At 37.6% G+C, this 16,720-nt stretch overlaps 1 protein-coding gene across 1 annotated transcript in view; it reads left to right on the plus strand.

Annotated features, from left to right (window-relative positions):
• Positions 1-16,720, plus strand: part of LOC124616722 (piezo-type mechanosensitive ion channel component) — a 684,203-nt gene that overhangs the window by 409,652 nt on the left and 257,831 nt on the right. Inside the window, exons 28-29 of the mRNA XM_047145082.1 lie at positions 1,055-1,102; positions 12,675-12,805. Coding sequence (XP_047001038.1) covers positions 1,055-1,102; positions 12,675-12,805 — 179 coding nt within the window. The remainder of the gene's footprint in view (positions 1-1,054; positions 1,103-12,674; positions 12,806-16,720) is intronic.

The following is a 16,720-nucleotide window of genomic DNA, read 5'->3' on the forward strand; positions in this document are numbered from 1 at the left end:
GATAAGATGTGTTTATTCCCTATTGTTCTCATTATTGGTGCAATTTCTTTCTAGATTGTGATCTTGGAAACTAGTCTCCATTGTTTGTTTTCTTGATAGTTATGGATACTGTAGGTTCGTTGCTCAATGAGGGAAGGGGGATTGATGCAGAAAGTTGAAAAGGACGGGCAGATGTCTCATAACCCAGGTTCTGAAGGTATGCAACTGCTTCACAGACAAGGGGAGTTAAAATTTACTGCTTTTCTTTCTTATATTTTTAGTGTAGTTCTTCATTCATTGTAAAATATTTTACTTATGAGCTAGATTTCATGTTACAAAGTCAATCTGTAAATTATGAAGTGGCCTAAAGTTGTAGATAACAACTTTAAGTGTTGTGTATCTTGTATAAGGTTGTTTTATGTGCCATCTATGAATCAACTCAAACTGACAATAATTTTTCCGTATTTTGTTTTGAAATTTCCCAGCTATTTGTTTGTTTCATATCAGTCCTGTGCCATTTGTAGTTTCTATGTTGATTCCAACATTTACATATCAAAACACTTGTTTCCCTGTCATAAGAATGATCTGACTATCTTGCAGTTGCTGTGGAATAGATTATTAGATATTACTAGATGTATGATATATTTATGGAAGTTTTGTATATCTGGGGAAGTCCTTTCAGTGTAATTTTTACTATTTATGCATGAGGGCTTCTAAAATATTGTGGGAGTTAACCTGTTATGAAAGGGATTGAATGTGTTATCCTTGGTTGATGACTTTGTTGTGTTATGTCCCTATGGGCCATCTTAGTTTTTATATTTTATATTTTCTGTGTTGTTATCAAATTTAGAATTTTTACACTTTGATTGCATCAAAGTAACTTTCATCCATTTAGTTCTCTTTAAGTTTATGATCAGGTGAAACATCAGAAAACCAGTTGTGTTTTTGATTAATAATTTGATTGTTTTAGTTAATCTAATCAAATCTCAGTACTTCTTATAATTTCTTCTCAAACTTTATTTGGTTAATATTTCTGTTTCTGTTTTGTTTTACTTTTTATTGTTTTTATCTCTAGAGGGTGAACTCGGGCAACAGCGCAGCCGTGCATTGTCTAAACGTGCTGGTAATATTGTCTGAAACATTACTGGCATTAGTTTGCTTGTTATGGGGTTGGTTATGGATTGTTATAACATATTTAAATATTTTGTTTTCACTAACCAGATGGTGCCAATTAGAAAGAGGGGAAGTTTGCCATGTGGAGAGGAATATATTACATCTGTGTAAACCTTATATAATGTACATATGTTGCATGCCTATTTCAGATATTGAATTTACTACATAAAACTATACAACTTGTACATACAGGTAGTATTATTTGTCTAGAAGAAACATTTAATAGGTCTAAGAAATTGCATTGAAATTAATACTATTTGTCATTTTGTTGTTCAGTACAGAACAGATAGAGACTGTATATATTAGTGCTGTATTCCAGTACAGTTATGGTGAAACTGAAAAAAAAACAGTGTTAGATCAGAATATCTCCTCACTACTTATTTGGCTGCTAATAGCAACAGTCCACATTAGCAGCCAAATAAGGGGTGAAAAGAATTCTCAGTATTTATACAGTGGTCACAGTACTCCTGTGAGACATATGTGACAACTTAAAGAAGCTGTTACACATTGCTGATTGTAATTTTAGTTTTATCTGATATGATTCATTAATTGAGTGGATTTATTCTATCAGTTTCTATTTCTTTCTAGAATAATTTGACTTCGTAGTTAGTATTTATTTGAAATCAATAGAATTTTTCTGAAACTTAATCAGTATGAACAAAATTTTGTGTACCATTAGAACCTGCCATCTTATTTCAGTTTCAATAAAGTGTACATTCTTTGTGCAGTTTGTCTGCTGAGTCACTCAGGTGAAATGTGGAAAGAAAAGTTGCCCATAAAACTGATTACAATGATTATGCAAATAGATTGCTATTCATCATACAGAGGAGATGTTGAGTTATAGACAGGCACAACAGAAAAACTGCTTTGAGCTTTCGACCGAAGGCTTTCTTCCAAAGTGGAAAACACGCACACATTCACACAAGCTCTGAGGAGGCTGAGGTCAGGAGGGGGAGGGGTAGCAGGGTAGGGGTGGTGGATGGTATCCATTGGCCTCACTGCCCCAGCCATCTCCACCATACACGGATTGCTGTCCCATTAGGCGCACACACACACACACACACACACACACACACACACACACACCAAACAAGAAAGCGATGGTGTGCTGATAGACACAATAAAAAACATACTGTCTGTGATTTACCAACTGACATGCCTACACTGTGAAGCCTTCTATGTGGGAATGACCAGCAACAAACTGTTCATTCACATGAATGGACACAGGCAGGCAGTGTTTGTTGGTAATGAGGATCACACTGTGGCTAAACATGCCGTGGTGCACGGCCAGCACATCTTGGCACAGTGTTACACCGTCCGGGTTATCTGGATACTTCCCACTGACACCAACCTATCAGAACTCCAGAGATGGGAACTTGCCCTTCAATATATTCTCTCTTCCCATTACCCACCAGGCCTCAACCTCTGCTAATTTCAAGTTGCCGCTGCTCGCACCTCACCAGTTATTCAACAACATCTTTGCCTCTGTACTTCAGCCTCGACTGACATCTCTGCCCAACCTCTCTGCATTTACACATGTCTGCCTGTATCTGTATATGTGCGAATGAATATGTGTGTGCGTGTGTGCGCACATGCGCGCGAGTGTATACCTGTCCTTTTTTCCCCATAAGGTAAGTCTTTCCGCTCCCGGGATTGGAATGACTCCTTAGCCTCTCCCTTAAAACCCACAACCTTTCATCTTTCCCTCTCCTTCCCTCTTTCCTGATGAAGCAACCATGGGTTGCGAAAGCTTGAAATTTGTGTGTGTGTTTGTGTTTGCTATTGTTTCTATCAACGTACCAACGCTTTCGTTTTGTAAGTTACAGAATCTTTGTCAAAGATGCTGTTAACTTACTAAACAAGAAAGCGATGGTATGCTGATAGACACAATAAAAAACACACAAACACACACACAAATTTCATGCTTTCGCAACTCGAGGTTGCTTCATCAGGAAAAAGGGAAGGAGAAGGAAAAAAGTTCAATTTGAAGCCATATTGTGTGATAGTTGTGCAGCAGCTGCAGGAGGATGGCAGTCACAAACATATATATTACTGCACATGGCTGTTGAATAACATCAATGATGGTTTGTTAGACCCTTTCCATTAAATCATGAGTGATGAAGCATGTTTTCATGTTTTCAGTCTTGTGAATTCACAGAATGCAAGGTACTGGGCAATGGACAACCCTAACATTGTGTGTCAGCAACCATTCCATGATGAAAACCTCCAACGTTTGATGCAGTGTAACAGAAACTTTTTTACACTACCCTCAACATGGTTGCATGTATTGAAATTATTGATACATTTCGTGCCTAATCCACTGAATATTAAAATAATTCTGCTTCTTCCAGTAAGATGAGGCAACATACTACATGTCTGAGGTACCCCTGGAACAAGTCTAAGATGTCTTCACTAAGGAACGTGCTATTGGAAAACATTTATGGCCACCACATTCACCAGGTCCGCAGCTCATGGTCTTGTGGCTAGTGTTGCTGCCTCTGGATCACGGGGTCTCGGGTTCGACTCCCGACCGGGTTGGGGATTTTCTATGCCCGGGGACTGGGTGTTTGTGTTGTCCTCATCATTTCTTCATCATCATCATCATAATCATCATCCTTCATGATAGTGGCTAAATTGGACTGCGTAAAAAATTGGAGTGTGAAAAAATTGCGACTTTGTAGAGGCGCTGATGACTGCACGGTTGAGTGCCTCACAAACCAAACATCACGTTCACCAGATCTAACAATGTAATTTTTTCCTCTGGGGACACTTGAAGAGAAAGGTCTATGAAACAAATCCACACCCAATACAAGAAATGGAAGCCAGCATCACTCATGAAGTTGCCACCATCGATATCCAAAGTTTACGCTGGGTGTAACTGAATAAGCTCGGATGTGCACAGCTCAGTATTAATGTTGCATGGGATCACTTTCAGTATCTTCTAGAAATATATTTTTCACTGTATTTTTCATTGTAAATAAATGGTAATTCCGTTTCAGACCTTCGTTTCTGTAGTTACACTGCATTTCCTTTGTTCTTACACGGGCTATTTTTATCTGCCCCACCCTGTGTAATAAAGTCAGGACACAGGATAGACACATAATAAAATTGTGAGTATTCTGTAAAACTCGTCTTTTGACAGAGCTTTACATTCCTGGTGATGTCATGTAAATAATCAGTTTTGAAAGTGTAATGTAATTAGATAGGTCAAAAATCTACCCACAAAGTGGTGGCAGGGGAACACACATATAAAAGGTATTACATATACAACTTCTCAGAGTCAGTGGCAGCTTCGTCAGGCAGGAAGAGAGTTGAAGAAAAAGGACTAACCAGAACCCCTGGGTCAAAGGAGACTCCCGGACAGGATGAGAAGGAAAGACTGATTGTTGGGATGGCACTGGGTGAGATATGGAAACCTGAGAGCTTACAGGTGGAAGTTGGAATAGTATAAAAGACAGAGAATAATGCTAAAACATCATGCATGATTTAATGAGAGTGAAAAGCTAAGTACCTTGTATGTCATAATGGTGGGAAGGGAAGGTGAAAAATAGCCTGGTCAGAAAATGAAAGATTTAGAAAATTAAAATGAAATGAAAAAAGGATTAGTTATTGTGAAGAAATGCTGAGACCAAAGAAAGTAATGCAAATTAAGGGCAGGTGGTTGGCAAGAACCAAGGACATGTTGTAGTGCCAGTTGCCACCTGCAGAGTTCTGAGAAACCGGTGTCTGAGGGAAGAATCCAGATGGCACATATGGTGAAACAGGCAACAAAATCATGATTGCTATGTTGTAGTGCATGCTCTGCAACATAATATTCTGTGTTGCCAGTATACACTTTCTGTCTATGGCCATTCGTCCTAACTGATAACGTGGTGGTAATCCTGCTGATGCAAAAGGTCGAAGAGTGTTTACATAACAGCCGATATATGGTGTGTTGTTTTGCAGGTTGCTCTCCCTTTGATAGTATATGTTTCCCCAGTTACAGGGCAGGTGTAGATGGTGGTAGGGGGATGCATAGGGCAAGTCAAGCAGTGGTGATAGTCACAGGGGTAGGAGGCATAGTGTAAGGAGAATGGTGCAGAAGGAGCATAGGTCGGACAAGGATATTGTGGAGATTGGGATTGAAATGAAAAGTTATTCTAGGTGTGGTGGGCAAAATTTCAGACAGAATGGATCTCATTCCAGGGCATTTTAGGGCTTTTTAGGAAGTCATGGCGGTGTTAAAGTAGCTGATTAATACATTCAAGACCAAGATAATACTGAGTGACAAGTGGTATACTCCTAAGTTGCTTTTTTAGAAGATTTGTATGTAACAGGATTGGATGTTGTAGGAAATCTGCTTGTGAACTAGGCTAATGTGATAATTATATCCAGTGAAGGTTGAGGCGATAATGGTGGTGTATTGCTGTAAAGAATCTGCATCTGAACAAATGCATTTGCCTCGAACACCAATCCTACGAGGAAGAGAACGTTTGATGTGAGAAGGATGTCGGCTGTCAAAATCTCAGTACTTTTGTTTGATAGTAGGTTTAAAGTGAACAGAAGTGTGTATCTGGCCTTCGATGAGGATGAGATCAACATTATGGGAAGTGGCAAGGAATTCAGACAAGGACCATGTGAAATATAGTTGGGAGAATGTATACCTGTATAAGGATTCCAATAATTATAAGGTCAGCCTCACCAAGAGTTCATGTGGCAATGGTGTCATAAATGTATCTAAATCAAACCAGTGGCTGAAGGCTTATGGATCACAAGAAAGCCCCCTCCAAGCAACCCATGAAAAGGTTAGCATAAGAAGGAGCAAACTGTCACCTCCTTTATGCCTTATGTGCTAGTAAGCCTTGCCGCCCCCCCCCCCCCCCTGTAGCACCTAAATTAACTGACACCTTGCCTACATCTTTACTAGTACTGATTTCTGTGCATGGATATGGGTCCATTCTTCCGATTCTTTAGCCAATTTGTTGCAAAAGTGACAGCTATTTTGTTTCCCACCCTCCACTTACCTTGTTTATATGTAATTCTTTGACTTTTTGTGCATTTGGTTTTTACCCAACTGCTCTGGTCAGATTACTGCCATTTCCTACATTACTTTATTTGCCAACCTGGTGGTTTACATTTTCTCCTATGACTTCCACTTTGTGTTTGCTCAGTTTTTAAAATTTTGTTCTTTCCACAACTTTTGCTATTGATTTTGGTTCTTTTCCAATCATTTTTTCATATCATAAAGGCCACTTTTCTGGTGAGAAATTCTTCCCCACTCATTACCTCCTCTTAACCCTTGACTGTTCTCACAACTTTTGTATGAATTTTGATTTTTCTGATCTTTTTCCTTGCTTTCATCCCATTTTTCTATCTTTTTCCTCCCTCTGCTCCTCTTTCTTGCCACTCTCACCATCTCTGACACTCCTGATCCTCTTCTCTTGCCATAATGAATCGCATCACATACTATATTCATTCTTTCTGAAAACATGCTTTTGCACTATCAAAATTAAGGTCCCACATTATGTTTCTTGAAAGCTGCTTGTCCCTTGGTGTTACTCCAAAAGGCCTAACATTGAAAGTCCTTATTTCTGGATGTAATCCTGCTCTACTGTGCACCAGCCTCCCACCTTTTCCTAAACTACTTCAACAATTGTATTTTCTTTCCTGTCCCTCTGGAGCTCCCTGAACGACCACACCATCAACCACTACTCCTCCTGGAGAAACCAAGAATCCCCAACATCCTTAACATCCCCAAGCCTTCACCACTGCCTCACAGGCCAATAACGGCTCATAATCACAAAAACCAGTCACAACAATATAGCATTCTCAATCTCTTATCTGAAGCGCTCTCCCCTCCTGAATTATCTGTATTATCCTAGGGTCTCACTTTCAGCTCTAAACCTACATTTAATCAAGCTGCTTTCCTTCAAATGTTATGTCACTGGAAATATCACTTTGTAACCCAATCTCAAAGTCTTTCCAAAAGCAAACATGACATTGAACCCTGCCTTGAACAGTTATGACCATGATACCAACTTGATCCACCACCACTACCTCAAAAGCTTCCCTTACAAGCCTTGTAATAAGTCCTCACATCCAGCACTGCTTCACACCCTAAAACATGACTCTATCATGTCCTCTACAGAAATCCAGGCTCTTTATTCACAAAAATCTGATGACTCCATCGTTATCCTCCCAGGAGACAAGGGATCTGCCATTGTAGCACTTGAACAACAGGAGTATGTAAATTAAGATCTACACCAGCTGTCTGACACCTCTGCATACAGCATCTGCTATCAAGAACCAATACCTGTGCAGTCACTCCTTAAAACCTGAGGCCCCCTAACACCTCAATCCATAGAACTTCATACTCCACCCAATTCATGCACACCCACATTTTACCTTCTTCCCAAGATCCACAAACCCAATCATCCATCTTGTCCCATAGTTGCTAGTTTCATAGCACCCATCAAATGTATATCTGCCTTAGTTGATCAACATCTGCAACCCATACTACAAAGACTTCCCTCCTATATTAAAAACACCATCCATTTCCTAGATCATCTGTAATCTATGACTGTCCCACTCCCACCACACACTTTGCTTGTCACTATTGATACCACCTCCCTCTATACCAGCATCCCCCATGGACATGGTCTGTCTGCTGCTTAAAATTCCTCAGTCATTGCCCACCTGATTCCAAACCTATGATATCCTTCCTGCTCACTTTAACCAGCTTTGTACTAACCAACAACTATTTTAACTTTGAGGGGCAGACAGACAAACAGATCAGGTTTACAGCCATGGGACCTGGGTGACTCCTTCCTGTGCTAACCCTTTCATGGATCAATTGGAGGGGGGCCTTTCCTGTGATCAATAAGCCTTCTGTCTCTGGTTTGGTTTAGATACAGTGATGACATCATTGCCATATGGCCTGTTAAAATTCCTGGGATCTTAAAATGCTTTCTTCCATTTAAATTTCACATGATCCTATCCCAGATCACATGCCACTTTCCTTGATATTGATCTCATCCTTACTGAAGGCCATCTAAACATTTCTGTCCACATTAAACCTACTAACAAAAAGACAGTACATACATTTTGACACAGCCTTGGTATTGGAAGCAAACATATTTGTTCAGATACAGACTCTTTACAGCTATACACCACCATTACCCCAGCAGTCTAATTCAAAAGCAGATTTTCCAGGCCATAACATCCAATCCTGGTAATGCTGATCACTCTAAAAAAACAACTTAGGAGTACCCCACTTGTCACTGTGTTATTCTGGTGTTGAATGCATTAATCAGCTGCTTTGACAAGGCTATGACTTCCCAAAATCACGCCCTGAAATGAGGTCCATTCTGTTTGAGATTTTGACCACCACAACTAGAATAGCTTTTCATTGCCCTCCCAATCTACACAGTTCTGTTGTCAGGCTCTATGCTCCTTTGCTCCCATTTTCCTACCCTATGGCTCCCACCCCTGCGACCGTCCTCACTGCAAGACTTGCCCTATGCACACTACTACCACCTCCACCACCTATACCATCCCTGTAACTGGGAAAACATACTACCAAAGGAGAGCCACTTGTGAAACAACACATCATATACCAGCTGTTACAAAACACACACACACACACACACACACACACACACACACACACAAATTTAACTCCTACACACATGACCAACATAACCACAGTCTCTGGATGTTGAGCCAAGACAGTCGTTTTTTGTGCCTATCTGCAACTCGGCTTCTCTGCTGTATGAGGAGTAACGCCTATCCATTTCACAATATTATCAAGTTCCATCCTGATTTTCCACTATTCAATTCATACGTATCATGCTCCCATATCCCTCGTGCCAAGTATCGCCAGGACAGTGTTTCAAAAACAATGAAAAGTGCAGTGCATATTTAAAACAATGCAAAATCTCTAAAATCAATGACAGTTTACAAGTGCTCGAAGCTTAGTGTGGTCTTCTGTGCCAGATGCTTTTAAAAGTTTCCATAACTAAACTCTGTCATGAAATCTGTCAGAAAATCCAAAGAGGTTCTGGTTGTATGTGAAGTATACCAGCAGCGAGACACAGTCAAAACCTTGTTGTGATGGCAGTTATAACGCTCTCGGTGACAGTGTCACTAAAGCAGGGTTTCTAAATGTGTTTTTCTGTAATTTCTTCACCAAAGAAGATGCAGAAAATATTCCATAATATGAATTGAGATAGCTGCCAACATGAACAATTTGGAGTAGATGCTCTTTTTGCAGTGAAGAAAATTAAGTCGCTTAATAAAGGAAATTCTTCTGGTCCAGACTGCATACCAATTTAGTACCTTCCAGAAGAGTGGGCAGATGAAATAGCCTACTTTTAGCAGTCATCTAGGGGACTGGTACTTGAACCTCATCCAGCACACAGTTTTAATCTGCTCATCATCATAAAGAAATGTGCAAGAGGGCCAGGTACCAATATTTGTCTCACACATGCAGTCCCTGAAGTTCAGCAGGGTGGGGGATCAGTTTTGGACTGGTATCCTGTACCAATTTTGGGCAACACTGCTCTATCTAGGGTAATTTGAAGTCTGCACAGAACTTGGAGAAGATTTTCCAACTTATATTCTAGTCTTACAGTCAATATTTCAGTGACAGGTTCATCTTTCAAGACAATAATATCTGAGCAAAGCCCAACCTCAAGTAGTATGTACTACGTATAATAATATGCGACTAAGAGAGAAACATTTCTTTATGTTAAGTGCTTGATGACGTGTAGAAATGAAATGGTGAAGAGCAAAATTAAGAGTGGAATCTGAAAGCCTGGTTGACCAATTAAAGGCCCCAGGAATGAAAATCGAAAGAGATATTGTAAAAGTGGCACTTTGTTGTGAATTTTAATGTTGGGAACAAAGCAAAACTCTGAACTTTCAGAATCGTGCTATACCCTTTTGAAGAATGAGTAACTGAAGACACAAAACAGTATGCAATTTTGTATTCATTACCAAATACTAACAAAGCTTGGTATATCAGTTACCCTTAACAAATATTACAGTAATGTGTGTACTGCTGAAACAACAGTTGGACAAACATGATCTATTACAGGTCAATGACACGAATCATTCCATACATTCAGAATAAACTGGAATTATACAGCAGTATGTTGTTTCTTGTATTGTGATTTGCAAAGAACTAAGCATTGAATTAGCAATACTCCAATAAATGCCTTTATTCTTTCAAGAATCAAACTCTCATGTATTAAACAGCTTCAAACATCTGATTACGTTACAAACGAGTTAATGTGTTTAATATCTGATGTTAACCATGTAAGCAAGAAAAGTTTGGAAAATGTTGAAATGATGCAGGAAGTTTCTTGGAAGTCATTAAGGGCTTTCATTATGAAATACTGGCTCAATATAATCTGGGTAGTATGTGTTTCATTTTAAGCAGAAGCTAGTTATTCTTGCACCTCAGTGTTTATGACATCGTATCCCTCGAAATGTGTGTCATACGATGATCTAATTTTGTAGGTACATTCAGTGATGTATTTAGATACTGTCTGCAAACTGTGTTACAAATAGACAGTAATAAAGAAGTAATAATTAAAACATTGTGTAAGATGTTGCAAAAATGTAATAAGGGATAAACATTGTTGTTCATTTAGTCGTTTTGTGGAAAAGGGGGGGGGGGGGGATATTAGCAAGAAACAGTTTTGTGGGGGCCTCACATTTTGTGTAAAGTTTGTGGGAAGTTTACTAAATGCTTTCATTCTAAGAAATTGCATGAATGAAGTCTGGGTATTTGTGTGCCATCAATTATGCCGCCTCAAGGTAAAAAAACACAGTTTTTAAATTTTATATTTCTCTTATTGTATTAAACTTCCAATGTATACACGCTTAATGAGTAAATTATGACAACATTTTAAATTTGTAAATCGGTCAATAATTGCGTGAAATATTGAAAATCAAATTTTTGTTGCCCCTAGAAGCTGTTAGATAGGCAGTCTGCAACTGCTGATGGGTTGCATATACATGGATAAATAAAAACAAGTTTACCAGGCTCTTGTTTGGTGAACATTATGCACAGAAAATAAAGAACAAATATCTTCTGATATTGCCTGTTTAAAGACCATCGTATGTTCTTTCTGATACTTATTAAATTAGTGGAGTGGTTATTTCCTTCATGCTCTGATTATGTGACTTGTCTTGCTCCATTAGAGGGGAACCTTTGTGTATTAACTCTAGAAATCTATATGTTTACCATATTTTTTCCTCTGTGATGAGTGTGGTAGTTTTATCTTAGCAGTTAAAATGCAGTTCTAACACATTAATTAAATTTTATGAACAAAGCACAGTCTACATCACTTATTTGTATTGGAAAGACCAGTTTCAACTGAATTAAGCCATTCTAAGATCTAAAATATGGATAGGGTGAGAGCAGCCAGAAGAATCAGCTGCTGTGAGAGATAATACGATTTTGGATCTGAAGATGTGGCCATACCTAATCATTACAGTAAAAATACATGATCTAGACTGCTCTTTGTTCACAGAGCTGCTAAACAAGATCACTGTTTTCTCAAGGTGCTATAATTTTCTCTCTTCTTACAGTAATTGAAGATATTTGGAGTTAAGATGTGTATATATAAAATTGCTGATGTATATTTTCAAATTTCAGACAACTTTTGCAAAGGCTTATCTCAGTCTCTTTTAACAATAAATGTTGTTGTGTGTAACACTTCCTTATTTGATTGTCCGCTCTATGTAGCCATCATGCTTTCAATGTTTCTAATGTTGTACATGCAATTAACATAGACACATGCTTGCATATACTGCTAACCTATGTGTTACATGTAGGAAAATTCTACAAAATTTTGTTATGTAACTATAATTTTGCTGTCATAACTTGGTGTATTGCATATACTGTACTGCTAACCTATGTGTTATATGTAGGAAAATTGTACAAAATCTGGTTAGGTAACTATAATTTTTGCTGTTTCATAACCTAGCTTGTTTTTGTGCAGTTATTTAGTGGCCTGTAGAAAGCTAATTTAACTTAAGACGCTAAATTATTTATGCTGATGACAAGAGTCAGCTGCAAACTATTTGCAAATAATTAGCCAAGTTTTACTTCAGATGTAATTAAAAATACACCATTTAAATATTGGCAAATGTTATACAATGTTCAAAAGATGTTTTTTGTTGTTTTTTATTGTTAATTAAAAAATCTATATTGTAGATAAATTATGTGTCATAATTTATCAAAGTAAAGTCTTGCAGTAAATAGTCCATGCCAGCAATCTGCTAATATCATCTCAGCTTTTGAGACTCTCTTTATTACTTTCCTCATGACAGACAACTATATCATAGTTTTTCTAGTAGCATAAGTACAGTCAATTCAAATCTTGCAGTGTATAGTGTTGTTCTGTCAGACACACTGTATTTTTCAGTGTGATGTGGACAATATCTTCCTATTTTGTTTCTGATCAAGGTGTTTTTACTGTGTGGATGCTTCTCTGATGAGCAAGTCATAAAATAATAATTTTCATTTTCAGCAATTCGCTCTGGCGACTATTATATGTTTGAGGAATTTGATGATGAGGACATTCTAGATGCAGATAAAGATGAATCAGATGATTTTGATCATCAATTTGATACTGATAAAAGGCGGGCTACTCTTGGAGAGGTAAGATGGACTTTGTGGCACTGGAATAAATTTTCATTAAGTATGGTACGGGAAATATCATACAGTTAAAAGAGAACAAGAAATGTTGTTGCCTTGCTGCAGAAAAATTAACAGTTGACGATTTGAACATATGGACAAAATATACAAAATGTCAGATTTTTTTTTCATTTACCATGCTTTTATATAGAACTTAGTAAGAAGAGTATGCATATTTCTGCAAGAAAATTGGGAGATGTACACATCAGCATATAAATTGTTAATTTCATCAGATCTCTAAATAAAAATGTTCTTTTTCCTCAATGGTTATAAATATCATAAAATATATTAAGTGGGCTCTTCCTTTTCTCAATATTTATTTCAGGTTCACCGTATAAGAGATCCAGGCCATTTATTTGATGCTGGTATTGATTAAGTGTCATTCTTAGTGATACTGTATACATTTTGTAAGCCTACTACATTTCTAGAATTTGATTCTTGTAGAGTTAAAACCAGTTCTTCTTAAGAATGTGATGTTTGTTGCTAATTTTTTATGGTCTGAAGATAACCCTCTTGTTGCTAGCAGTGGTTGGAGTCCAGCTCGATCTCAGTCTCACTATTTACTTTTTCCCATTTTGAAACCTATTTTCCCCTTTTGATGTGTGTTTTTCAGCACTTTAATTTACTTTCATAAAATTTCACCCAAGTTGACTCTCTTCATATTTTACTGTTGCTTCATTAGTTTTTGCAACAGAGATGAACATACAAAAAGTCTTTCTTTATAGGTATCGGGGTTGTATGGCTGATGTTGCAACAGTTGTCAGCCTTATTTCAAAGTAATTGCAAACTGTTTTTTTGCAGTGTGTTTTGGTTCCTTGTGCTATGGCACAGAATTTTTTTTAATTTATAGTAGAGCACCACCAGTATGGAAACAATCTTTTTCTTCTGTATATCGTAGGGAATTGGACCTATAACATCTCAATGCTGTTGGTACTTCTTCACAGACCAAGCCGTCTTCTTCTTCTTATTTTTCTTCTTCTTCTTTTTTACTGCATGACTAAAATGTTCCTTTTCATACTGTGTGCTTCTTGGCTTTTATTTCACAGCACTGACTAAACTGCATAAAAAAAATTGTGCCACCTGGACATCTGCAAACGAATGTGGGCTCTGATTCAAGGTAACAAGTAATAAATCTTATTAAAAAAAAAAAAAAAATTTAAAAAATCTTCACTGTGAAATAAACACAAAACAGTGAGCAAAATAAAGGCAGTCTGCTCAGAAGTGCACAGCGGTGGAATCAAAATCTGCTGGTGGATAACATTCAATCTTGAGTTGCTCCATCATGTGCATTGAAATGTGCATGGATCGGTTCTCCTTTGCATGTGCCCCTCCTGAGGTCATCCAGTGCGAAGAAGATTCCTATAGTGAGGCACAGCAATTTTCAACTAATTCTAAGTCCATTCAGTGGAGTTGATATTGTTAGATATCTCAGACAATTCCATACTGTTGATTGCTGCCTTCTAGAGGAAGGTGTCCTCAAGGTGGGTAAAGTTTGCACATACATTACCACCTTGAAAGGTGAATGCATCACCGAAACGTTGACTGTAAGCTAGAAAATGGTTTTGGGGCAGATTCTCCTAATACTGCACAGCCTTCAAGTTACACTTGATAGATAGGGACTGGCCAACATATGTACAGCTTCTTTTATGATGGCCATTGTCTTCTCCTTTTCAACTTTTGTAGTTCCTTGTTCAACCAGTCTTCTTCCTGAAGGTTCCCGCGCACTTTCATCATATCATTAAAATCTTGCATCCATCCTGTAGGTGGTCTTCCAATTTTTTCACTCAGCTGGTGTCAATCATAGATTCCTTTTGGCTACCACTTATCATCCATTTGTGGAGGTGACTGTACCAAGTTAATATTTTGTTATGACATTGAGAATGTTGTCAATTCCTCCTATAATTTCCTGGATTCTTTCATTTCTGAATGTGTTCCAATCTGGAGATGGGACAACTTGTTCACAAAAACCAACTCGAGAGTCATCAATTTATTTACTCCTTTTTTTATTAGCTCCCATGTTTCAGAGTCTTTTACGGTGATATTCTTTACGATTGACTTGCACTCTATAGTAAGGAATTAAGTTGGCCAATCACTCTTTTTCCTTGCACCGTTTCAATTGTGATGTCTTACGTTCTTCTTCCATTTCTTATAAAAATGACGCTCAAGTATTTAAATGTGCAGAGATTTTTAATTTTGCAGAATCCTACATTCAAGTCGTCTTATTCATCTTCACCTGCTTTTTGAGTCTTCTTCCTGAACGTGTAAGCGAAGTCATATTTGTCTCCCACTATCGAGACCAAGTCATTTGTGAAGAGTAAAGCATACAGTATTTCTACTCCTACAGGGATTCTCATTCCACAACATTTCTTCTTCCAATTCTGCAAAACTTTATTCTTTAAAGAAAGTTGGTGGTAATGAGCACCATTGTCTTAGATCCTTATTTGTGGAGAATTCATGGGAAGTTTTGTTACCCACTTAAACTATACTATTGCAATCCTCATAAGTTTCTTATTACCTGGACATACCTGTTACCAATATCAAAATTTTGCACTGCCAACCACAAGTTACTTAGTTGAACTGTACTGTTTGCCTTCTGCAAATCAATAAATGTTAAGTGAAGAATCACTCCTCTTTTCAGCTTTATTTCAATTAGGTGTTTAAGAGTGGATGTGCCATGTGTTCATGAGGTCCTGCTCTTAACCCATTCTGTTCCTCTGACACTGTTATTTGCACTTCTGTTTTATGCAGTATTACTTTTCCTTGCAATTGAGCTGTTGTATGCTAATTCCTGTATAGTTTGCACAATCATGCCAGCTTCTTTTTTAAGTATGAATGGAATAATCGCTCCTCTCCCCTCCCCCTCCCCCCCCCCCCCCCCCCCCATTCATTTGATGGTTCTTCACCTTTTAAACATCCGTTAAACATTTCTGCCAGCATTTCTAAAACTGCTGAGTTCAGGAGTTTTGCTAGTTTTGACAAGCATTTAGGTTTTCCATTTGCCATTAATTTGTGACATTTAATTTGCTTATCTTCTTTTTATTCTCTCCAGTTTTATAACTGGCCTCACATGCTACAAGAATTTAGCTGAGCCATTTCTCAACTCTTCAATATTACAGCTGATATTATTTAATTGAGTTCAATTTTTGTCAGCTGCTCCTTTACAGTGTAAGTTTTGTTTTTAAGGAAAACAGGTTCTTGCTATGAATAAGAAATGATCTGAGCCACTAACAATGTTGCACTGGTGTGTAAAACTTAAGGATGAAAGGACAGCAACTTTTGCGTGGTGTGTCACTGCCAAGTAACGTAACTCGATAAAATGAGAACTGTACAGAGGAAGAACTACTAAAGTGTAGTACAGAAAGCAACTGGAAGAAATATCAGTGAGATGAAAAGAAATTGTAATGCAGGAGAACAGAACAGTATAAAATGCAGTTTACAATTCCATGCATATCGGAGATTACGATACTATCAAACGATGTTTACACAAAATTATATATGTGCAGAATTTTAAATTGTAACATTGCTAGCTCACCATATCTATGAAAACTAGTTGACTTATGATGAAGCTAAACCAAAATGTGTCAAACATAATGTAAACATAGGTTGAAATTATCCTTTGTGGAATTAATGCACAGAAGTGTAAAAGCAAGTAAAATGGAACCCACTATAAAGATACAGGATTCATGTTAGGAACAAAAGTTAAACTGTGATTGTAAAATAATTAACAGAAATTATTGAAGTATTGTTATCAATGTATATTTTGTGAAATTTTAATAAAAGAACAATGATGTTTTGACAGGCTAACTATGTCAGAAATATTGTCATGAATTGCTAAACCAAAATGTGCACCCAGTTTTGTGAAAGCATATAAATCTCAAT

The sequence above is a fragment of the Schistocerca americana genome, chromosome 5 (genome assembly GCF_021461395.2).
Source record: "Schistocerca americana isolate TAMUIC-IGC-003095 chromosome 5, iqSchAmer2.1, whole genome shotgun sequence".
In the NCBI taxonomy this organism is placed as follows: domain Eukaryota; kingdom Metazoa; phylum Arthropoda; class Insecta; order Orthoptera; family Acrididae; genus Schistocerca; species Schistocerca americana.